The sequence below is a fragment of the Protopterus annectens genome, chromosome 7.part0 (genome assembly GCF_019279795.1).
Source record: "Protopterus annectens isolate FY-2018-M chromosome 7.part0, PAN1.0, whole genome shotgun sequence".
NCBI classification, from domain to species: Eukaryota; Metazoa; Chordata; order Ceratodontiformes; family Protopteridae; genus Protopterus; species Protopterus annectens.
In genome coordinates this window covers 1500307197-1500334482 of record NC_056739.1, presented here as the reverse complement: position 1 = coordinate 1500334482, position 27286 = coordinate 1500307197, and the positions used below count along the sequence as shown (strand labels likewise).

Here is a 27286-nt window from a genome sequence, read left to right as displayed (position 1 = left end):
ATCTTATGATAGGTATGACAGACATGCAGCAGTATTGCCCACATTACAATGTAAACCAACGTTACCTTTGGCAATTGTGCTGGCATATGCACACGGGAAGTCTTAAGTGTTACAGTTGTCAAGTGATTTACAGTCAGTGACACCCTGACCGCTGTGTAGGTTGTATGTGTTCCCCTTCAATTAACAGAACCATAGCTTAGTGTTTGCACATGTTATTGTAATACTGCTTGTGACACACCTGTGAGCTGTCCTCAGCAGACATTCATTTGCAAAGATGGCCCACAACTTAGTTATGTCCACACATCCATCCATACCTGATGTACATCTTACCGTACTGTCAGTATATCACCATATACAGTTCGCAATGATGGGGCTGCATTACAACTGCATGTTGTAGTAAGACACACGTCACCTGCAAACATCAGGTACTGCACATGCATGGTAGCTGAACGCACACCACTACATGTACATGTGTGTAGGTCCTACATTCCTGTCATTAACCATGTTTGTAGGCATTTCAATTGGTGGACATGTGTGATGACATACATGACACATGGACTGTTGTATGATATGATAGTTGTCATGGGTAACCAGTACAGAGGGAATGTTAACTCAGTCAACATTGATATCACACCTTATGTACTGTTAGCATTCAACAGCCATGGACCTACCTTCCATGTGCATGTGAGTAATTGCTGTAGCCACCTGTCTGCACGAAGGACAACAACAGCTATGCTATATACATATGTGTTGTGTGTGTGTGGCATGTACATATCCACAGCAGGTACATGCATGTCATATCCAAACATGAGGGTGTTTACTGGTGTACAGCAACAGTCATCTGTTACTGCTGTATATGACCCAGGGCCCCTGTTATGTGTACAGCCAACCTAGTTATGAACAGTGGTATCATTGCATTGCATAACACATGATGCAACTGTGTCAGTACATGGGTAGTCTGCACAGTTGATGTCAAGCTAGGTACAGTCCACTGTTCATGGGTCACATGGTGTTGTACTATTATATGTACTACCACATGTATGGATGTGTGTTGCTGGTCCAAGGACATGGTGATGTCTGAGCGCTACAACCTAGAATGCGGCTTTTGACACTGTGGTCTGCACCTGACACAGCTGTGATGCCTTTTGAGGGTGTGCTGGTCAGTACATGTGAGTGGCCTTCATGTACGTGGGGACACCACCACCTGGAGCGGTCCATACCTGTGTTATGGCCCACATGTCTGTATCCGAGGTATACGGCGGTAGTGCTATTGTGCACAACTGAGCCTTCAGCCAGGTGTTCCTCACTGCACAGATGTCAGTATTCCCCATTGTTGGATCTACATTGGGCAGCTGTGATTACGAACGCTACACATCTAGCACTGTTTAGCATACACATACAATGCAGGTAGGTGTCAGCATGTTAACCTGGTCTCAGGACATTCGACTATAAATGGCACTATATGGGCGAAGTAGCCACTCCTGGCAGGACATCACCACAGGTGGTAGTAGTGTGCCAGGTTTAGATTGGTACATCTAAGGTGATGGACAGCAGCAGACATTGTGTAGAAGACCGGTGTCAGATATATGTAGTGCAGCATTCCTGCTAACAATGACAACTATCGACACCAGAGTCCATTACAATGTGTTATTCACATCTAACTGTAATAGCATGGCCACTGTGCCCTTCCGTGTTTAGAATCAGAGTGCATACAAAACAGCCCTGTGCTACTAAGTGTGTGAGCATGCCCAATGACACCTTGCATCAGTTATGTGCCTCTATGTGTATGGGCATGGCCATTGTAACCCTGTAAAACAATAGTAATCGTCCAGTCAACAGATGGCCATACCCCACTTCAGTATGGATTCCTACATTGAACACACAGGTATGTACATCATAACTGCCAGCATCCATGTCGATGTCCGCATTCCTAGAAGGTCATATTGACAGTCTTGAAAGGTGTAGTGTCTGTGGCATGGCTTGTATCTATGTAGTATTGTAATAGTGGTCTGTAGATAGGCAGTTGTCCTGATCCCACCACTGGTGTGTGTTTGTCTCTGTCTGCCTGGGAACAGAAATATGCTTTTAGACTGCTCACACTCCATACAATCCCTATCGGCGTCTTTGCTAATGCTGATGATGTCACCCACCTAGAAGTACACCTCTGGGAGTGCTGTGTTCCAGTAATCTCGGTAGCGCATTCTGTAACTGCGTAATGCTGTAGTGTGATAAGTTAGTTAGGTCGGGGTTCTAATCCCAGCCATGCCAACTGTGTGTGTGTGTGTGTGTGTGTGTGTGTGTGTGTGTGTCTCCATCTGCCTGGGGACAGAATAATGCTTTTGGACTTCTCACACTACATACAATCCCTATCGCCGAATTTGCCATCGCTGATGATGTCACCCACCTAGAAGTACACCATTGGGAGTGCTGTGTCCCAGTAATCTTGGTAGGGTGTTCTGTAACTGCGTAATGCTGTAGTGTGATAAGGTAGTTAGGTCGGTATTCTAGTTCCAGCCATGCCAACTGCGTGTGTGTGTGTGTGTGTGTCTCCATCTGCCTGGGGAGAGAATAATGCTTTTAGACTGCTCACACTCCATACAATCCCTATCGCCGACTTTGCCATTGCTGATGAAGTCACCCACCTAGAAGTACACCTCTGGGAGTGCTGTGTCCCAGTAATCTCAGTAGCATGTTCTGTAACTGCATAATGCTGTAGTGTGATAAGGTAGGCTGGTGTTCTAATCTCAGCCATGCCAACTGTGTGTGTGTGTCTCCGTCTGCCTGGGGACAGAATAATGTTTTTAGACTGCTCACACTCCATACAATCCCTATCGCCGACTTTGCCATTGCTGATGATGTCACCCACCTAGAAGTACACCGCTGGGAGTGTTGCGTCCCAGTAATCTCAGTAGCACGTTCTGTAACTGCGTATTGCTGTAGTGCAATAAGGTAGTTAGGTTGGTGTTCTAATCCCAGCCATGCCAACTATGTGTGTGTGTGTCTCCATCTGCCTGGGGACAGAATAATGCTTTTAGACTGCTCACACTCCATACAATCCCTATCGCCAACTTTGCCATTGCTGATGATGTCACCCACCTAGAAATACACCTCTGGGGGTGCTGTGTCCCAGAAATCTCAGTAGCGCATTCTATAACTGCGTAATGCTGTAGTGTGATAAGGTAGTTAAGTCGGTATTCTAACCCCAGCCATGCCAACTGTGTGTGTGTGTCTGTGTGTGAGTCTCCGTCTTCCTGGGAACAGATTAATGCTTTTAGACTGCTCACACTCCATACAATCCCTATCACTGACTTTGCCATTGCTGATGATGTCACCCACCTAGAAGTACACCTCTGAGAGTGCTTTGTCCCAGTAATCTCAATAGATCATTCTGTAACTGTGTAATGCTGTAGTGTGATAAGGTAGTTAGGTCGGTGTTCTAATCCCAGCCATGCCAACTGTGTGTGTGTGTGTGTGTGTGTGTGTGTGTGTGTCTCCTTCTGCCTGGGGACAGAATAATGCTTTTAGACTGCTCACACTCCATACAATTCCTATCGCTGACTTTGCCATTGCTGATGATGTCACCCACCTAGAAGTACACCTCTGGGAGTGCTGTGTCGCAGTAATCTTGGTAGCGCATTCTGTAACTGTGTAATGCTGTAGTGTGATAAGGTAGTTATGTCGGTGTTCTGATCCCAGCCATGCCAACTGTGTGTGTGTGTGCGTGTCTATGAGTTTGTGTCCGTCTGCCTTGGGACAGAATAATGCTTTTAGACTGCTCACACTCCACACAATCCCAATCGCTGACTTTGCCATTGCTGATGATGTCACCCACCTAGAAGTATACCTCTGGTAGTGTTGTGTCCCAGTAATTTCAGTAGCACGTTCTGTAACTGCATAATGCTGTAGTGTGATAAAATAGACAGGTAGGTGTTCTATTCCAAGGCATGACAGGTGTGCGTGTTTGGCAGCCATATCCTATGTGTTGGAGTCTGTGAGTGGCTAGCTACTGGATGTGTTGAATAGCTGGTTTTGTTGTTTTCCTATATAGTGTCCATAAATGTCACAATTCGCCAAGAGACTGGGTTGGCAAGACATACGCATACATTCAGCAATAGGTCTGTTGAGTAATGTCAGCAGCTCTAATCTTACCCTTAATACAGTCTGAACCCATGTGATGCACAGAAACACACTTGCTTTGATATTAACACAAGTACATAATGCAGGAGGTGCATGTGGTTTCCTTTTCATTCTTATCTAATGCTTTGGTGTCATGTGGTCTGCTGTTGAGATATATATTCTATATCTACGTATGTGTGTATATGTATATGTATATATATATATATATATATATATATATATATATATATATATATATATATATATATATATATATATATATATATATATATATATATATATATATATAGATATATATATATATACATATATATATATATATATATATATATATATATATATATATATATATATATATATATATATATATATATATATATATATATATATATATATATATATATATATATATATATATATATATATATATATATATATATATATATATATATATTTATGTGGACATTAGCACACATAAATCTACATGATTGAATACATGTCCTATACTATTGAATGCCTGTGCTGGATGATCTGTACGTGATAACCTCAGATGTATGCATATCTGCCATGGCTTACTGGTAAAGCTCATCGTCTGTGGTGTGCAGGGTCCCGGTTTCGAGCCATGCAGAGGCCGGTTGTTTCGTTGCTGGGAAGAACAAGGAACATTGAATACAGTGATAGTAAGGCGCTTTTAACCAGTTGTGCGCGGGTCTGCACGACAGTAAGCAGTGGTTATTTTTGGGGAGGCTCAGTATGAGTCATGTAACTATGCATTAGAAGACAATACTATGCAAACGAGGTAGAAAATAGTGAATCCCGTTTATCCCCAGGGTATAATGCAGGTCCCAAGAGTGTATGTGTATATTTAGCTGGGTGCAGGACTCGAATATAGGTGAAAGCATGGGGGTTGTCAGGCATACTGTACGTAGATTGGAGCCCTGTGTCTCGGGATTGCTCCTGGCTTAGCACGCCTAAGCTAGGGTGTGTCTATACCTACCTAGTGCAATTGGGAGGGACAACAGCAGTAGGAAAGCAGTCAAGGTGAACAAGCTGGGCAAACAGGTGATAGTTATCACAATCAGCAGATTACAGGCCCAGCAGACCAGCCCAGCCCAGAACACTACGATAAAGTGAGCAAGCACCATCTCCTCGGGTTTTTCCACACTCTACACCACTGGTGTATACATGCAGGGAAATTTTACTAAACAATACAATGAAATGAGAAGGGCTGCAGCCGGCAACATAGACCAACATGTGCAGGAGGCTGAGGGTGGTGAGGATGTGAATGTTGCCAAACAACCCTCAGTGAGGAAACAGAGAAGACTATACAGACCCAGGGTAACCTACCAGGGGCTACATGAGCTGGAGATAGTGGAGCGCTATTGGGTGGACAGAGACCTCCTACAGCAGATTGTTGATCTGTGCCGGCCACACCTGACACATTGAACAGGCCGAGGGGAACCCATCCCAGTGGATACCAAGGTATGTGTAGGCCTAGGTATACTAGCCACAGGTACCTCCCAAAGCACAACTAGGGATATCATGGGGATCTCACAGGCATCTTCATCCAAGGTATTCCACCAGTTCCTGGATGCCATGTCACCACATGCCAGTGAGCACGTACATTTCCTCAACACACGTGAGGTGTTGACCAGCAATATGCGTCTCTTCCACCAAATGGCAGACTACCCTGGGGAAGTGGGTGCTATAGTCTGCATGCAGGTATGCATCAAAGCACCACCCGGTGAGCAGGGTAGGGCCTACATTAACCGCAGGGGCAGCCCCTCCATCAACTGCCATGTCATATTTGATGCCCAGGGCATTATACTGAATGTGTGTGCTGGCTGCCTTGGAAGCTATGACAATTCCAATATATGGCATCTGACACAGCTGTACCACAGCTTTGCCAATATGGGCATCCCCTACGTTCACCTAGTGGGGGATGTTGGGTACCCACTGGAGCCGTGGCTGATGACACCCATCAGAATTGCACACACACCTGAACACCAATGCCATAATGAGGCACACGCACAGACCAGACATATACTAGAGCGTGTGTTTGGGATGCTCAGGTCATGGTTCCAGTGTCTGAACACATCCGATGGAGCCTTGCATTATTCACCAGCTGCATGCCCCCAAATTGTTATGGTATGTGTTATGCTACACAATATGATCCTGCGGAAACAGCTGCAGCAGGAACAGCATATGCCAGGGCCACACAACCCCCCACCAATGCCAAGGGCTGTACAGGCACAGAGTGACTCGGAGGAGGAACAACCTGAGCCGGACCCAGTAGGCGGAAGGAGGCATGCCCAATATGACCTGGCCTTGGCAAAGAGGCAATGCATAGCATATGCACTGACACAGTAGGGTCCTAGGAAATGTCACCCTCTTTGACTCGCACAGACAGTAAAAGGGATGCCAAACATGACACTACCTGTGCTCAGCCATGTATAGGAAGTGCACTATGTGCATCCGACATACACACCCTCAAGGTAAGTCAATCAACCTACCAACTGGCAGTTGTGTTAAAATGTGTATGTACCTGTAGCTATGGTATGGATGTGAGCATGCAAGGGAATTTGGTGGCCGAATGTTAAGGCAGCAGACAGTAGATGTCCATAGTGGCATCATGACATCTGTAGCACATACGGGGGGTCACCATAGTAGCCAATAGTACACAGGGTGTCATAACCCACTGCGTGTAATGGGCTGAGCATCATGTGTGTCCATACAGCACACACAAGTCTCAACCAGCTGGACAGGTGTAGACCAACACAGAAAAATGCTGTACTATGGCCTCTGAATATGCCCTATGGATGACCCCCCCCCCCACAGACCCACACAGACAGACTACAGCCGGCCAGGCAGTTGGATGTAGGTTGTGAAGGCTAGGACGTCTGAAACTAATATGTTGGTATTAAAGCTAAGATCTGGAGTACACTGGTATGCCTCTAGCCAGCACAATATGTATGTCTACACACTGAAATGGAGTACCTGACATACCAGTACAGTTGTAGCAAAAGTGTACAAGTGTCAGGTGTTCCCCCCTTCCAAAGTACAGATATAGCAACAGTCAGGTGTGCCCCCCTTTGCTGTGTAGGAATGTGGATACAGTCGGATGTCCCCCCATGCTGTGCAGAAATGTAGCAACAGTCAATGCCACATGACTGATGGATACCCTGCAGGCACAGCATGCCACCTGTCAGTGTACAATGCAGAAGTCGGCACCACAGTACTGACTACTTGGACATGTAACACATGCGATACAGTTGGCCATACTGGGCATGCTCAAACACATGAAGGTATGATGGCAATGTCAGTCGACAACATGCGGAATTGTCATACTGGGCATGCTCACACATGTAAACACGAGATGGCCAGGTCTGCAAACAACAGTGGTCTGGACATATCTGCCGGTACATTGCTATACTGTTGGATGACTGTGCTGTATGGTATGTGTGTGGTACTGTCTATTGTCTGTATATTTGCCATGGTGTATTGGTAATTCACATTAGCTGTGTGCGCAGGGTGTTGCTACCAACACTTGCAAAGGACAGTTATTTGTTTCTGGCCAGAACAAGCCCATTGGATACGGAGGGAGTAAGGCACATTGAAGCAGTTGGGAGCGGTTGTGCGTGGGTTTGCACGGTGTTAAGCATTGCTGACCTCTGGTTACAGCTTCTTACACTTGATTAGCCTCCGCATTTCTTTACCAGTGCAATACTCGCATACTGGTAGCCAAACATGCTTACACCCGCTCGCTCCATCACTTGCACATGCACCAACATTGGTGCTTGCATGTGTCACTCACTCTGGGTGGGCGCGATCCCTTGTGATGCCTATTACATTGGACTACACGACTACAGTATCGGGTATGGCTGACCATTAGGCGACAGCATGGCATTCGACTGTACGGAATCGGCGGCCTGTCCAGTGAGTTAATCATATTATATGCATGTTCTTCATACAATCTGCTCTCATCTGGCTGATACATGGAAACTGATACTCTGCAATGCAGACAAGTAAATGTGTTTTGGGACCCACATCCATCTGCCGGATCACATACCTATTGTAGGTTTGCCACCTTTTAAATTGGCTGAGGTGGGACTTTAGGATTAGCTCTGTGGTTTTTGTGGAAGCGTATATTACTGAAAAAAATAAAATATCAACTTTGAACAACATATTTTTTCATCCGTTTGTGTTGCGGGCCCTCCATAGGAGTTTCTAGACAAATTTTTTGACTTTAGGATTAACACCTGTCCCACTTTGCATGGGACAGTCCCTCCTTAGGCGTATGTGTCATGTGAAAATAATCAAGACATAGCAAATGTCCTGATTACAGGACAATAGTATATTCTATGTGTTGCATGCAACAGTTATTGTATATATGACACTTCCATATGTTATGTGAAGTAGCATAAGCAACTGGACTGCTACTAGACTAAGCATTTATTTGTGCAAATATGTATAGTTCTGTACTATGCACGGCTGTAGGTATGTTCTGACCGGGTACGTCTGACATTTCTATGGAGCAGGTCCCACTTTGGCCATTTGGAAAGGTGGCAGCCCTGTCGGACCTATATGTAGAGATGTCAGATTTGGCATGGCAACACATACCAACAGCCAGTAGAAAAGAGACTACTTCACCGGTTTGCCTAATTAAAGGTTATTCTTGTAGCATTATAGTTGCTAATACTGTTTCCTATAACATCTAGGTGTTTTAGATACAACATAATCATTTTATGCAAACACTACAGACAATATATGGATTGTTTATATATATTTCATGTCTGCGGATATATATCTATACACCCACATATATATATATATATATATATATATATATATATATATATATATATGTGTGTGTGTGTATATATATATATATATATATATATATATATATATATATATATACATGTATACAAACATACATTTGCTATGCTGGGAGCTGCTTACACCCGCGCAGGTGCACTCGCCTATGCTTACTGTGAGTTACATATGTTTACTGCCACTTATTTTTGCTTATGTGTGCCTTATTCATTATGACAGTACCACTTTGATTGAAGGAATCCGGTTAATGGCCCCATGCAAAACACACGTTCACCTTTACATGTTTAAATGTTGGCTTTACAGCACAGCAACATTCATTCCACAAAGAAAATGATATGTGCTATAGTCGAACTTGAACCGGGAATGTCTTTACATTAGGCGGATGCTCTAACCACTACATTATTGGTGTTCTGCTTCATTTATATGTATACCAATGGTTCATAGTTACCAGAACACATGCCTCAACACTTCACTTACACAGCAGGCATCCATTCTCCTGCTGGGAGAACTGCAGTACTACACATGCGCCATTCCTTATTCCCTACTGCTCTATACCCGTGCTGCATGTTTACTCACTCTGAGGATATTCAGAACTCCAAAGCTTATAGTCCTGGCACATACGTGTGTTTGATTGTCAGGATGTTCATGTGGTCATCCGGGTTTAGGCTTGTCCGACTGGAGACCGTAACAGCCCTGTACCTGTTTGAAAGTCAGAATTAGCACATTTACAGAGTTAGTCCCAATGTTACCATTCTACCTGTGTTTACAGACACAGCGGTTTGCCAACCTCTGACCGGCTTGATATGTCAGCACTACATAATATGGGGTCGGGGGTTCCACTGGTGTTTCCCTTCACATTCGTTATGACTGCTTTATTGTGACCATGTTCATTCATATATATATATATATATATATATATATATATATATATATATATATATATGTCTGTACTTACACATGCATATACACCTACATACCTATTTACATCTCCCATACTGTTGAATGTCCGCCGCGCATCCCCACTGGCTTTACCTCCGCCGCGCATCCCCACTGGCTTTACCTCCCTATATCTGACGGACATTATTCTGGCCATCACATAAAATTAGTGGCCCTTGCATGGCTTGGACCCAGAAACAGACACACCTCAGTCACCGGTTTGACCACTACACCATCCTTGGTACATTCCGCATGGATGGAAACTAGGATATATGACTTCACTACAGGTATTCAACAGTACTGGCAACAAATGTGACAGTTGGTTGGTGTACATATGTGTACAGACCTCTCAACCACTCAGGGACTAATTTCAACAGTAACAGGGACAAGGCAAGGACAAATCAGGGACAATCATGGACACTTGTAAAATATTAGTGCTATTAACTTGAAACTTTGACAGAATCAGAGCATATGTATTAATACTTATTTTCTGAAGTAAAAGACGTCTATTACTCTTAATTATTGTCATTATTCATTCAGTGTAATTCACCACATTTCCTCCAAAGGTCACTGGTTTTAGGGGGGATTAAGAGGCTGGCCAGTCATTGAGCGAATGCTCTGACCATTGGTAGGGTTGCCACCTTTTCATATGGCCAGGATGGGATATATTCGGGACACATCAGATTTTTCAGGCCAACACATACCCACGGTCAGTTCAGGGTTTAGAACTTTACTTATTTTCCTAGATGAGAGCTTATTCTTGTAGCAGTTTAGTTGCTTATTCTGTTTGTTGTAAGATTTACGTATTTTACATACAGAAATAACTGTTTTGGGCAACTGTTACATGAAATATGCTTCATAGTTATTTCCTACAATCACAGGACATTTGCCATTGTATTATTTTTGGTCAGGACACACCTACCCAAACAGGGACTGTCCCTCACAAAGTGGGAGAGGAGATACCCTGCTTATGTCAGCACCTTAATCACCCTATATCCAACTGCCACTATGTGAATGTGTAAAGTATATATCCTCACTAATGCATGTGGGGAGCCGTGCATCATGGTCAGGTGTTTAATCCTGGGTAGTAGATTCTGCATGACCGGCTGGAGGCTGAGCAGTCTCATGAACTACTACTGCACATACAACTTGTGTCCAGATTTCTACAGGACTGGACATCATGTCGTGACACCAAGTCTGATGTTTACACAGGATACTTATCCCATGAGGGATGTCCAAAAATTGAAAAGACCAATAAACTTGGATATTTTTGCATTTACGAAAATGTGATAGGGTTATACATGCAAGGGATACATAGTCTGCAATCCTGAGACTACCTAGGGTGAGACTGACTACTAGATATGAGTAGTGGTCACTATATGCAGATATGGCTGTGCCAAGCTAGTAGCCCAAGTATGGCTGGATTTGGTGGACATTCAGGAATGGGGGGGTTGAGTGCTGTAGAGAGGATGATGGGTATTCAATTATGCACCCAGGTGTGTTTTGGTTGGATGGCTCAGTTCAGGCCAGACCATTATGTGGGTATGTGCCGGTGACGTTTCTGTACGTGTATCGCACATTTTAATATTCATATGTTTTTGGGATTGTGTTCTACAGTCAGGTTGTACTGCGGATGTGTATGTTTGCTCTTTGTGTTTCTTTCTGATTCACCCACTGCTCCCTCATACACCTCCAGTTCACATATTGTGCATCCAACACAGTCTCTCCTTGGCAAATTATTACATTACCCGTCCCCCCCACCCCCATATTCCACACACTCCATCCATCCCTTCTCTGGTTGATGGCCCATGGCACGGTCAAGGGAAGACATTGCATACACTACATAAGTCTGGCACCTGTATAGTTGTGAGGACTACCCTAGCATTTTTCACCTTCCACATGCTGTACATCACGCACATAGGTACACACAAATACTTAGCTTTCATGACATGGTAGGTAGACCCGGGTAATACCCGTTCATCTTTGGCCTATCCTGACAAGGATGCCTTGGACCACAAATGGGCAGATTTTGGGTGAATGCTCTGACCATTGGTAGGGTTGCCACCTTTTCATATGGCCAGGATGGCATATATTCGGGACACACATCAGATTTTACAGGCCAACAAACACCCATGGTCAGTACAACGGATAGTACTTTAGTTTTATGCCTAAATGTAAGCTTATTGTTGTAGCAGTTTAGCTGCTTCTTCTGTTTCGTTTACTTGCTTATTCTGTTTCTTGTAACATGTAGGTATGTTACATATGGAAATAACTATTGTATGTGACTATTACATAAGATGTGGGGCATAATTATGTTCTACGATCGCAGGATATTTTACATTTGTAATGGTTTTGGTATAGACACAACTGCCCTGAGGGGGAATGTCCCTCAAAATATGGGACAGGTGGTAACCCTGACCATTGGGCTAGACTTAGCTATTGCTGGCGTGCTAACATGATGCGTTTTGCTTCCACTTGGTATAACTATCAACACTACAATAGAATATGGGCACAGGGTTTTAAATGTCATTTGTTCAAGGGATGGGGACTCAATATTCAGCTACGTGCATTTGTGTTTGCTTCTTATTTTTGTGTTTGCAAAACTGTCTTGCATGCTTTGCATATGTTTCAGTATCCACGGACACTGACAGGTGTGATTACTATTGGAGGCAGGCTGTACTATTCAGCATTTTAGGTTGCACATAAACAGCCGACATGTCCACGCCTCCATGCGGTGCTTGTACACGCCCCATGCACTCGCGCACGTTTCCTATGCACGTGAATGTGGCGGCAGCGCGCCTTCATTAATATGCATATGGCGCTACTGGGCCATCTCTACGCCGCACGGTTGGCGCAAGCCTAATGCTGTCCTTGTGCTGAGCTTCATGAATCCCAGGGTCAGTTTTTTTGTACATTCTGAATAAGCTGAAACATTATAATCTAAGATCTGCAAAAGGAACATTTTTACATGACAGGATTCTAGAGTCTTTTAGTAAACATTATTAATAGAACACAGCACATCTAATTTACTATAGGTTATATTAAGATGATCAATATAATTATTAAAAGAAACCATCTTATTAATTTCCATTCCCAGATAAACAGCATCTGTCTAATCTAATAAGAAAGTATTAGGCCCATTAGTTTTAAAGGAAAAGCTATTTAAATCAACAATGAATAGTTTATTGTCCATGCTTTTATCTTACTTAACTCTACAATATTTGTAACACACATCAGTAAATAACACAAAATAATCTAAATAAATTGCCATACTGGTGTATATTCCATCTAGTTTTAAAATGTGTACAACTGTTATGAAATATAACAGGACTAATGTAAAACAGTTAAATACTGTTCCCAACAAAAGTAAAGGGGGATCTGGAATGGACTGAACCAGTTTTAGGATGTTTACTTTGAACAACTAGTTCCTGATTCACTCTGGTACCTCACTTTCAGCATCCACATCTTTTAAAAGTTTTAGCAACATTATAATTTGTTAAAATAAAAAAGATTAGCTAAATAAAGCCTTGCTGATCTTAGACTCTTTGCATGATTCATAAATCGTTTCTAACAAAGATAACATGGAAGTTTGTGGGGGGCGGGTGTTCTCAAACTGCAAAGAAACTCATATATTAACTGTTTTTGATAAATAAGTTTCTAGCTATTCATTTCTAAAATATTTTCAACATAATGGGCAGTACTACTATGGACTATATTTTATCTTCAACTTTTAAAAAGGGCACTAAAACAATCCATTTTCTTTTTTTTTTTTCAGGAAAAAAATTCAGACTGAAATAGAACTAATAAACAGGCTAGTAGTAACAGACCCATAAGGTAGTCTAATATCAGATTTAAACATCTCCTAACACTTTCATAAGTCAGGGCCTCGGTATGAAGTCTAAGGATGGCACAGTGGTGCAGAGTGCCACTTCGCAACAAAAGGTTTGCTGGTTCAATTTTCAGTTGAACTGCAATTTTTCCAAGTACTCCAGTTTCCTTTCAACTCCCAAATACATGTGATATGCAAGCTGGTGATTCAAATTGCTCCTAGGTGCATGTATGTGTGACATGGAGTAAAACCCTAGCAATCTGCTTCTGTTCTCTACTTGCCTAGTAAACTGCATGAATGCCATCATCTGTTCAAGTAAGAGTCAGGTGTAAATCACAAACATGGATAGATAGAAGACATCACCAAAATAATTACTATTTAGGTTTTTCCATATTAACTGACTTTCTGAAAAAAGCCCCTCACTAAAATAATTGGAATAGCTAAGGTGTCAATAATATTTTTTGCAAATTTCCCATTTTTGAATTTTTTGTTACCTAAAGTTCTATTTCAATATTAATGAAATAAAACCCATCTGTCTCAAAGCCTTATTACAGATGGCTGTAACATGATTATTAATGAAATAAAACCCATCTGTCTCAAAGCCTTATTACAGATGGCTCTAACATGATTTTCAAAACAAAGAGAGGAATCAGTTTGTATACCAATATTCTGATAGTCACTAACTTCCAATAAATCAAATGTAGACAATGTAACAGATCGCTTTAATTTTTGTTTACCGATATGTATGACTTTTCACTTTTTCACACTGAATGAGACCAGCTGTACTAGCCCACTTACCTATGCATAGTAAATACCTATTAATATTAGTGAAATCATCTTCATTATTAGAAAAACAAAATTTTACAATTGTCAGCATACTCAAACAGCCAACAATGATTATCACATGGAATAAAGGGGAAAAACTATATTAAACAACAAAGGTCTGAGTAGAGATCCCTGAGGAATACCTCATTTCACCAGTGCTGGATCTGATTTTTTTCCTTAGTCTTTGGGTTCTGCCTCTGAGCCAGTGATTAATCCAGCTACATAAATACTGATTAACATTACATTGTTCCAAAGCCAAAGCAATAGTATGGAATGATATTAAATAAAAAGTTTTGGTTAAATCCAAAAAGATTGCACCTGTGTTTATTACCATCTCCATAGCTCTAGAATACCCTTTCAAAAACAAGCTGAAAAATATTGAGCAAGATTATTTTCTTTAAATATGATTTCACTAATACATCTTTCCAAGCATTTGCATAATACTTGTGTTATACTTACCTGACAACAATTTTGTATGGCTATCTTATGTCTAGATATAAAAATGGGAGTGACTCATGCTTCCTTCCAAGATTTTGGTATAAATCCATTATAGATCATAGAAATAAATATCCTAGTTAATTTACTCAATAAATAATGTTTTATACTTACCAGCAAAATTCTTAGAGTACAATGTGTTCCTCTTGATGTATCAAATTTAATTTTATTTATGACTCTTAATAACATCTCTTCATCAATATTAGATCTATCCCAGAATCAATTCATTCATTCACAAATTGAGAATAACAATCACTTGTATCAATGCCAAAAACTAGTAAAATATTTCTTACATTTATTAGCTATCAATTTATGATTACTAATCAGTGACCCATCTAGAAAAATAACATTAATATGACCTATTTCATTCCTGAAGGAATTAATATATTTATAACACTGTTGGCATTTGTGTGATCATTTGCCAACACATTTTCACATTTCTTTGTTCATTTCTTATATTTGGTGATAGTTTCCTGCTTCTCAACCTTAACTTTTTCATTAATTTTTTTGGAAGTTTATAGCAAATGCAAGCAGCCATATTTTTCCCTGTATGTAATATGTTCAAATTATAATTCCATTATCCAGGGAATTTATTTTTGGAATTTATTGTTGTATAGCAAGTTGCCCTAGCTACATGGTTATTCAGCTGAGATTCCTTGCTGTCATAATACCCATTAATTGCCTCAGCCATTTTTACCAAATTGAAATAGAGCAAATTATTCTTTGACTTGTAATTGTCAATTATACCATAATCATAAAGGTTGGCCCATACTCTCAGTTTACCCATAGCAACTATGTGAAACAAAAAGAACAACTTATCAGATAATCCTAGAGAAGCAGAAATTGGAATATTTTCAATTAAACATTGGATTATCTATACCTAACAAGTCTTGAGTTGGTTCCATAATCAATTGTGTAATATTATAAATCTTGAAAATCTCAACATATTCTCTTTCAAAATGACTTCCTGTTTCATTTACTTGCTTCTCAAAAGTAGGATAATTAAAGTTGCCTATCAGTACCTGATTCTTATAATTTAAATTCATATTTAATGTAAATAAGTAATTATAGTACTAAATGCACAGTACTTGTATGATAAAAAGGGTGTCAATGTTACAGGTTCATACACCCATATTCCATAAGCTTGGACTATTACGCACTCCAACTCAGCAATAGTCTCTACAAGTTTAGAAGAAATTGAATTTCTAACCCATAACATTATGCCTCTATCTTTCTTGCTCATTCAATAAGCTATCAAATTTACAAAACAATCCAAAAGTGGATCACATAGTATCCACAATCCCAAACCATGCAGTCCAACACATCAAAATAACTTGGATATTCAGAATAAAAAACAATAAAAGTGAGGGTACTTTACTTTAATATACAATTAATAAAATCACAGTTTAGCACTTTTGTCCCTATCACAAAAGGGACTTCTTCAGAACCATGTTTGAATCTTAAAACATCCACACCAAGTATCGTAAAAATCTCATCATTCACCTTTAAAATAGTCCAATTACTATAAAAATGTTTTTGATTTTATTTGAACAGGAATTAAAGGTGACAACCAGTGAGTTAGTATAATCATTTCTATCCTGGGTGTTCAATGTCTCATTAACTTCATGAGACTTATGCATCACTCCTAACAAAAGGACATACTGTATCTAGTACCTGAACCTTTAACAACATCTTTGGCGTTATTTAAAAAATGGGGTTAGTAGTTTCTATCAAGAAACATACCAACTATTTTTTCCACTTGAGTCAAAAAAATGTAAATTTAGAGCACATTCTCGTTGCCCTTAAAAATATTTTACTTAGTATGGTATGGGTAGTAACTTTTAAAATCCAAATAATCAGAAAATGAAGGTTTCCTATAAAGTTTTGAAAGAAAGCATCGTATATAATAATTCCTTTATATTAGATCTAATAAAGTTTAGGATATGTTATTTTAGGGTCTATATTAAAATACAAAAACCTCACTTACGTGAATACCGAAACGCTGACACATAAATAGCGAACCAAGAAAACACCGAATGTTCTAAAGCGCGAAATTCGAAACATCAAATTGCCATAGTAGGCAAACCCCACCACCCGCTACATACTACCTATCCAAACAAAATAAATAATCCACACTTCCCCATATCTACACTTCACCCATATATCCCATATCCTAATCAAACATTCACTACACACAAATGTATCTAACTATAAACAAAAAAACACCCAACTACGGGAAAAGTATAATTTACGTATACATTTAGCTACACAACTATATTACTATACATACACTTAACATAACCCTACTTCTAACCGTAAAGTAAAGGTTGCATGTATTACTATGTATGCACTTACCTTAACCCACACTCTAACCCTAAGGTCCATAACTATTGCACATTTACATTAGGGAGCTATACCGGACAAGGGCCAACTATTACAATTCAATATTTTGAATTTTTCACTTCAGGACATTGGGTATTTTTGCTGTTCGCTATTTATGTTTCGGCATTTAGGTATTTGCGTTAGTGAGGTTTCACTATTTTAATATAGACAGGTTATTTTATAGTATACATTGTATTTTTTATTATATGCACTTTATGTTTTTACATATGCCTATTTTGTAATAATTTTTATATTTTAACCTAATTAAAGTGCTACTAATTAAGTTTTTTTTTTTTTTTAAATAAGTCAACTGACTTTTAAATGGCTCATGCCCTTGTATGTGGCAGAATGAGAAAGATATTTAAATTGCATTTTAAGATTCACACATGGTTCTGAAGTAGTCCCTTTTGTGATAGGGATGCAAGTTCTAAACCATGGTTTTATTAAACTGTGTATTAAAGGTTTTAACGTATTCTCACTTTTATTGTTTTTATTCTGAATATCCAAGTTATTTTTGGTGTTTTGGTCTGCATGGTTTGGGACTGCAGACATTATGTGAGCTGCTTTTGGATTATTTTGTTGGTTTGGTCTTTTGAACACTCAGGCTGCATGGACACACGCTAGTTCTGCATTGCTTTCAAAGCTATCAAATTTATTATATTGTCACATTTGTAACTCAGATGCATTGCATGTCTCAGTAACCACAATAAACTCATACCCCTCGTAAAGTGCAATACATTTTAACTCACTTCCTTTGTTCCAAGGTTTGGGCATTACAAAGAAAACATTTTAAAGATCTTTTAAACTTCCTGTTTCTACTGCAAAAATTGGATCCACTCGTGAGGCCTTATATCAATACAATTTCTGAATAAGCCTGACAGAATCTTAGATCCATAGTAACTATGATGAAGTCCATCCCTTGAAATCTTTTTCAAATCCTAGGCATAGGATGTCCAAAGTTTGTTCATTTAATATTGCAGACAAAACAAAGCTGTCTTAGCCAATTAAATAATTCTGTATTTGACCACTGGCAATCTGATCAACACAAGCTAAGAAGGCTTTCACATAATGCAACCTTTTGATTTAAAGTTTCAAAATAGTCAGTTATATCATAAGTGCATATTCCATCTTATTTAATGGTGTATACCTTCAATCATTAGTACCACCCTTTAAAATAATTTAGCACAGGTCAGTTTAGTTCTAGCTAACCTTGATAACAAATATAAAAAATCAATTAACTTCAACCCTGGTAAGGAGGAAACTGTAATACACCCTGTATTCACTGATGTTATTTGACTGGTAATGCATTTTACATGTGAGTCTCCAATTACCAGTAATTTAGAATAGCATCCTTTCCCACTAGTGTCTGTTATGAGAATAAAACCAGGCTCTTCACTGTGATTATTAATAGCCTTATCTTCTCTAACTAGCCCTCCCAAAGCTCATTTTTAAGCTTTCTTACATGTGCAATCTCTTGCCATTTTTCATTCTGACCATTAATATAATTACTAATATCAGAGCAAGAGTTTTATGCTTCAAAAATACTAAACACAAAACAACTTCCTGTCCATTAGAATGAGTCAGACAATGAAGCCTATTAGCATTAGTTGAACTATGTTCAGCTTTAGTCTTATTTAATACCTTCTTAGAATTAGGACATACAGAACTATTTTATGGTAGTATCTTACACTTCAAGCTATACTCTTTAACCAATAAATCATCATTTAAATTACTTCTCTTCGATCTAAGTTTCTTTTCTTATTTCTGATATTAGAATGCTCAAAGCTGAGTATGAACTTAAATTAGCTACTAAAACCAAAATAACAAGCCTTTCTTTACCTATGTCAGGAAGTTAAAAACTAACACTTAAAGTTTTGAGCTAGTCCACAATAATACTACACTCTCAGACCCAAAAGAAATAGTTAATATCCTAGTTAACAAATTTAGTGCAAATCTGACTCCACCCACATTTATAGCTATTCCACAAGTTCCACAATCTCAATCATCCTCTTTGATTACTATGGAAAAATATCTTGCAGGCCTCTCAAAAACCTGAGAATACTTCATCCATGGGACTTGCTAACACCCCTGAAGCACAGAAAACTGCCATTGCAATGCCATTACATAAAGGTTGCCCAACCACAGACCCTGGTAACTATAGTTCCATTAGTCTCACTAGTCTGATATGTAAAGCTATAGAGGGTATTGTCTCAGACTTCATTAAACTGGACCCTCATTAATTTGTCTTTGTCAAAGGAAGGTCCCGCCTACTTAACCATATTTATTCATTTATTTATTTATTTATTTATTTATTTGAATAATTAACTAATGCAGTGGAGAGTGGTTATGCAGTGCATGCAGCATATCTGGCCAAGGCCTTTAACTTTATTCCCCACAGAGGCAGTATTGACAGACTTGCAAATCTGAATACAAATCCTTATATTGTACAGTGGATAGCTAACTGTCTGTTAGACAAAACCCATGTGGCTAGAGTCACACATCCCTCTTCTGAAAGCCAAAACATTTACCAGTGGTATAACACAAGGCTCAGTTTTGGGCTCTTTCCTATCTGACATTTATTTCACAGATCTTCAGGCCAGACTCCCTGTAGATGACAATAAATCGGGTGTTGTTATTCAGTTTTCAACTGTCTCACAATTGCTTTAGCATGGATTAAACCATGTTAACCGGTACAAGAGCAATGGTCTCAAATTAAATGTAAAATATGTAGCATACTTCATTTTGTTAAACAAAACAGTTTTGTTTACCATACAGATGATGTATCCCTCAAATTAGATACTGTTGCAAGGGTTTTAGGCTCTCTTGTTAAAAATTATCATTTAATTATAATGTGACACATAAGTTCAGAAAGCCTTTTACCTGACTATCTAATTTCCAAAGGCATCTCAAGTAGTTCCAAAGAAGTCTTAATTCCTGTTTACTCATATCTTATCAGACCCATTATTGAAAATAATGCACCTTTTGGCATATATTTGTCTGAATATATCACACAACTTGGGAGACCTCAGAGATGCATAATTACAAAGTTCAGTAGCCTCAAAAATCTTAGTCATGAGGTGAGACTGTTGAGTTTTTCTCTTTACGGACTCCTCCCTGGAGATCAGTGCATAGCTTCTCGAGCCATGAAAAAAACAACCCTATTTAACCTTCTATTCCTTCAGAGAACTAATGGTAACTCAAAGGGCCTAAGCCTTCATCAGCAGATTAATAAGACATGTCGGCATGATAGATTCATATTCCAACATATTCCTCAGCTCTGGAATAAACTTCAACTACAAGTCAAGCAGAGTAGCACCAAAGCCACCTTCAAGGTCAACCTAGCAAACTGGATGGGCAACTTCAGATTCTCCCCAAGTCTATCTTGTCTTGCCCTCATTTAAGCTAGAGGTAACTTCTGAATAGGGTTTTTTGGATAGGCTTATAATTATCTGCAGACTTATGAACCTACATGCATATTAAGTAATTTTTCTAAATTCGTTAATATCTACAGCTGAAGGTAAACCTCAAAAAAATGGACATTTTTATTCAGTGATTTTTCTCCAGAATTCTGTGCACTTATGGAAAGTTAATTGAGTTTATGCAGCAAGAAAGCAGAGAACATCTACTTACAATGCAGTCAGATGAGTTTAAACAAACAGATGCACTGCAAGTTGCTGCTGGATAAGATGGAGAACTGCACAAGCTCCAGCCTTATATACAACAAGCTGATTGTCAACAGAAGATGTTTGGTTTGTTGTAATCAACATGAGTTTACATCTAAATGCATTATGCAAATAATTATAAATGATGCAAACATAAAATTATGCCTATTGTTTTGATGATACACTAATGGTTTCACAATCCAATTGGCATGGCTACACTGAGTATACAATACCCCTACTTCAGTTTAGAGTTTTGCTAGCCAATGGGAATATACTCCTAAAGGTAAAGAAAACAGCCATATTCTTTCAGGCCAAAGAAGGGAAAGACTGATTTATGTAATCGGAAGTAGACAAGAAGTCAAACTGAAGTACACAGGAAATAATGGGAGAATATCTCTAGAAGACTGTCACTGCTGAAGTGACACCCTGACCCCATGTGCAAAAATGGGAAAAGGGGTTGTGGATGGATGGACACTAACAGTGGTGACAGAGAGATGCTTAGAGTAAGAAACCTAAATCCTCATTAAAGTAATGGTACTATGAAACTTAATGCCAGTTTCCCCTTGTAATGGATACATTCCATTTCTGTGGAATGGTAGAGGGGCTGTGGTCTAGCTAAAACAATTTTCAAACATTATAATTTCATTTAGAAATTATCACATATTTCAACACACACACACACACACACACACACACACACACACACACACACACACACACCTTTTCCATTATATGTATCATGTATTTAGAATTAATTCAGCAACAGTAAATTCTGTGAAACAGGTGTCTAGATAATTATGACTCTTCAAAGGTTTAGTCTCTTTGGAATGACTTCAGAACTACTGGAACATGTAGCTAGGGCACCTAACAAAAATGACTGAAAAATATGGACTTTAAAATCTGAAATTTTCAAAGCCATAAATAACATAATAAAATTCTTGTGTTCCAGTTATGCACTTCAACACATATATATATATAAAACTGGCTAATGAAAAAATGACCTAACATATCAGTCCATTTGAATTTTGTTATGATACTCTGCTGCTATGCATCTATTCAGTAAATTCTAATTGTATTGTAATTGTTAACTCTTGGAGTTTTGCATTTTTATCTGAGTCATGGCTACTAAGATATTTTGGATTAGTACCTCTGTTAACATCAGCTTAAATTTGCAACAGAGGGTAAGATTCTAGTGAATAATTTTCACCTACAATTTAAAACTTCACTTGGGATTTCAGAATGGAAGAACTTACTGTTCCCAATATGAAATGCATGTTAAAAGTTCTTTTTAATGTAGACAGTCTATATAGCATTCCTTTCACATGTCAGTCTACAAATCTTCTGTTGATAAGCATGGTGTAAAAAGAAAAATGTCTTGTGATTTTTATGCCTTGACTCTTAACCTCTTAGCACAGGAAATGTGGACAAAGCCTAAAATAATAGGAAGAATAAAGGCCTAAAAATAGGGGCAGATTTTAAATATTACTCATAAACTTAGAAAGTTGTTAGAATAATACATTTTATACTTGCATACTTCTCCTGAAGGATATAAAGTCTGAAACTAAAACAAGTGTCATCATTTAGTGAACTTAATCCTCAGTGATGTGCCAAAAAAAAAAGAAAAACACAGATTTTATGAGGGACAGACCAAAAATAGGAGGCAAAAATCTGTACAGTTCAGAGGAATGTTTTGTACTTGCCAAGTCATTGAAATGGTTGCATATTTCAAAAACAAAATCAATATCGGATACATGAATAACTAATGACACTTCAAGATGACAGAAATGGCCAAAAGATTAACTAAAGCTCTAGTACATGTTGATATCTAACATGGAAATTTAAAAAATACAAATTATGTTAAAAGTGATGCTGGAACATTACATTTTGCTGCACCAACGATGTTGAACACCACTGAAGTCATAGATGGACGGAATGTTCCACCTACCTGCTAAAAGCAACAATATAGGCAAGCTGCAATGCCACCCTGTGAGTCTAATGGACATTTGTTATAATACGTTCCTAGTAGTACAATGCAGATGGTTATGGCTATAACCTACTAACAAGCTCCGGCTTTTGCATGATCCCCTCAATCTAGTCTTGCAGCTTGAATGACACTGAGTAAGAACACATGCAGTCTAGCACTCCTGGGTTACCAAAGAATAGAACCGCTGTGCCTAGTAGTTTCTGGAAGATTAAACGTGATTAAATAAACATCAGTATAGCTAGTAACGTTCTTCAGTAGACTGACTGTACAACAGCACAGTACTCAAAGGTTTCAGCTGCAATTGAATTGCTAACTGACAAAGGTTAAACAGTGTGATTTTGTGCATTTTCAGATGGACTGTGCAAAAATTATTTCCCGCTACTGAGGTAAGAGAGTGGCCCAGTACCACAAAAGAAAGAAATATGAGAAAAACATTTGGCTTAATTTTAAAAACCTAAATTTTAAGCCTGCCAGGAAAATATTGTATTGAGTTATTAGACTTCTTATTCCAGCACTGTGTCTTAAAAATTCTACTTGTAGTGTACATTAGGTGTTATCTTGCAAATGTCTGCAAGACTGTGGCAGTATATCTGTATGCTGCTTAGCATAGTTTTATTTCATATGCATATATATGAAATATATACATCTCACTAGTCTTATTACTAGTAAATGGGCACCTGTATAAGAAATCATCTGACACATATTTTAATTCCAGTTATGTTCCTATACACATAGATGCATTTTCTTAGCACACCATTTATAATTACAGTCTAAGACGTGCCCAAGTAATTTAATATCCTGTTTGTATATAATTTAACTACATCTGAAAAAGTTAATATCGGATAAAGCTTCAATTGGATATATCAAATCAGTAAAAGTGATCACAATTTTTTTGTAGGAAAATTGCACCCCACATCCCATATATAGGGGGATTTACCCCCCACCCTACTATATATGTATGTATGTGTGTGTGTGTATATGTGTGTGTGTGTGTGTGTGTGTGTGTGTGTGTGTGTGTGTGTGTGGAAAGAGCAGAGGATCAACAGGCGACAGGATCGAGAAAGACAGCCAGAAGAAGAACAAGAAGAGAGCACGAGAACCGACCGACGGATGATGAAAGCTAACCGGATGATCGTGCGAAAATGGAGGGGAGCTGATTGAGTAAGGTATACGTGAATAGGTTAGGTGTAGGGGTAAGGTAAGTGTAGGATAAGGGGTGGGTTAAGTGAGTTAGGAGGTTGAGAAAGGGAAGAAGAGGTGGGGTATGAAAGGGTGTGTTTAGTTTGGGTTAGGGGGGGAAGAGGGTATAGGATTGTGTTAGGGTTGAAGTAGTAATTGGGTTTAGAAGAGGTGTTTGGGTTAGGGAGTAGGCGGAGTGGTGAGTTAGGGGAGTTAGAGTTAGGTCAGGTAAGTGTTTAAGTGGAAGTTAGGTGAGGGTTTGGTTAGGGTTTGGGTCAGGGTTGTAGGTTGTTGTGTATGTGTGGGTTTGTATGTGGTTTGGTTTTTGTTGGTACAACTTGTTGTGTATGTGGTTTTTTGGATTGAATGTTTTTTGTTGTTGATTGTGGTGTGTGAAGTGGTGTGAGGTTTCGTGTTTGTGTACCATCGGTTATTTTCGTTGTGGGGCATGGTAGGATTGTTTTTTTGTACGGTTTATTATGTGTGGTGATTGGCATTTGTCGGTGTTGTGGTGTTTCGTTTATGTGAGGTAGAACCGTGTATATACATATATATGTATACACACACACACGCACACTTAAATTATTTCCCCAAAACTTTTGAATGACTGCATTGACTTAATTGAAATCATGCCAGCAAATATTCTGAGAAACACCCATCAATGAGTTGCAGCCCTGACAATTAATAGGTTCATAGGAGATTACCAGGCTAATGGCTTAAGAGTCATAGCCAATATAACTTGATTTTACCAAATCTATATCCCCTATTGCCAAGAGAATGACATGGATACGTGCCTATGCACAAATATCTTACAGAGTGCCCTTGTCCATAAGGAACAGAGGCACTACCACAGGTGTGGATTTCGGATTCCCCATCCATTGATCCAAAATGCATTTGAAGAGGGCCAGGAAAGGGCTCTACTTAATCTGAATAGAAAGCCTGTTGCAAAGAAGGGGCGATCTCTGAGGCACATATCTATGTTGTTGACTAAGTTTACATCCCTAGATCTGGTGGCCTTCATGCTGTTTGACTTGTGAATGTGTAGCAGCTGCATCAGTGCTGGATTTGTCAGTAATGCCACCCCTTAATAGTTTGTAAAGACAGCATAAACATTATCCACCCCATAGTGCCTTTTTGACCAAGGGTGTGGAAGTCTTTGCACATAGCATAAATCACCACCTTAAAATACCAGTGCAATAATGCAGTAAGGAAACAATGAAATAAGAATTATAGTAAATGACAGCTTACCTCTAATAAGGTTCCTTCAGTCTGCCATATCTTGATAAATATCCATATTGGAATGCACATCATGGAAGAGAGGGCCAGCATCCAACCTATTGCATAGCCCCAGTCTGGATAAACATATACATTATTGTACTTTAATGGTTTATACCTCACTAGGAAAAAGATGAAAGTACCCTGCAAAGACAAGAAAACAAATATAAATATTTTTGAATGTTTTACTGCTGTTTAAGGTACACACTTTTCTGTATTAATAAGTCAGAAATAAGGCAGAAATAAAGAAAAACAAGTGTTCTATCTGCCAGAGGCATAGGCTAGGCCTAGGCCTTGGTGTTTACAAGCCATAGCAAGCCATTTCTATGCTATCTGGCTTAGGCCGCTATTTTGCTGAGGCTCTTGTCAGCATTATTTTGCCCCTTGGTATGGGCCTGGGTATACATTTATCTCCCATGGGTATCGAAGACTCTTAGATGACAGTCCTCTGGGATCTGAATCAGGCATCCATCAGTCAAGATTTCTTTTTTCACAGTTCAGGTGCCCCCATTTGTTTGGCGCCCTGCCCTACCTTTAGCACTATTTGGTTGTCCAAATGGTTTAAATCCGGTTTTAGGTGGTGTTGCTAGATATGGTCAAGGTTTAGCATCATCACGGTTTATCTTTGATATTCAGGGCCTATCCTTGCTCATCAAGGTCACCTAGGGGGGGCTGGTTTTGAGGTAAGAGCTGGGGGTTCTTTCTGGAGTTCAGCATTACAGGTTTTTGAGTGCGCCTTTTTTTTGAGGAGGAACTTTTTTTTTGTACTTCATTTTGACTTATCCCCTCTCCATATGCTGCAAGTGTCGGGTGTACAAATGTTTCATTGGTCTGATGAGGTGATGTCAAGGGTCTGATGAGCCTCCTTCATGAGTCTGAGACTTACTCAAGATGACCTCCCCTGATGGAGAAAGGAGAATCTTGGTGTGAAGGTGGGCAATGTAGAAGCTCTCTATGGTGTGGTAGGACACTACATACCAACCTGGGGTCCCCAGGCCCCTGATTTTCTCTTCTGTTGTCTGTGTGCACTTCTTTTTTTTGCGAACCTTTTTTTTTCCTATTTATTGGTGATTTTATTTTTTGGTTTTTAACTTTTAGTGGCTTGGCATTGGCCACTTTTGGTTTTCTTCTACTTCTCTGAGATATTTCTGGTCTCTTCTGTCTGTGTCATGCCATCAGTTTCTTTTGTTTGCATAACATCTGCAAACATTGTCAGCTCAACTCCTTTGTGTAGCTGCCAAACTAGAGAAGTAAAACAGAAAAAGGCCCAGGACACTGGAAAGGTGAGGACTGAGACCCTGTGCTCTGTGACTGGCTTTGAGTCTGACTCTGAGTCTGCAGCAGCAGCTCTGACCCAGCCTGTCTTGTTTGCAAGCCATCTGTGATGTATGGGTTGTGAGTTTTGGTTGAGTTTTTCAATGATACCCGAATGGGGTGATGTAGATAGGGGTAGGTATGAGCTAGGCTAGCATGGCTGTAAGGCTGTTCTTTAGACTGTCTTCATCAATGACTTTTTCAAAAGTTCTCAAAAGTCAACCAATGCAAAATCTGATGATCTGCCCCAACAGGGCCAATGGATCTCTGATCAATTTTAAATCTTAGGGTCCATTTAGTCCATTGAGATCCTCTCTCTCTTTGGCTTGGCTTTGCAGATAAGGCTTTAATTATAATGGGAATTTCCAGGGTCAGGCGGCGGTGAAGTGGTGTGAGTGTTAAGTTGCGTTGCTTGCAGCCACCCAGTATCCA

General features: G+C 39.4%; 1 protein-coding gene across 3 annotated transcripts in view; it reads right to left on the bottom strand.

The window, feature by feature from the left end:
- Window positions 1-27286, bottom strand: part of SLC6A11 (solute carrier family 6 member 11) — a 1657595-nt gene that overhangs the window by 144372 nt on the left and 1485937 nt on the right. For all 3 annotated transcript variants that reach the window (XM_044078040.1, XM_044078041.1, XM_044078039.1), the window contains exon 14: window positions 25514-25684. In XM_044078040.1, the coding sequence (XP_043933975.1) occupies window positions 25514-25684 (171 nt within the window). The remainder of the gene's footprint in view (window positions 1-25513; window positions 25685-27286) is intronic.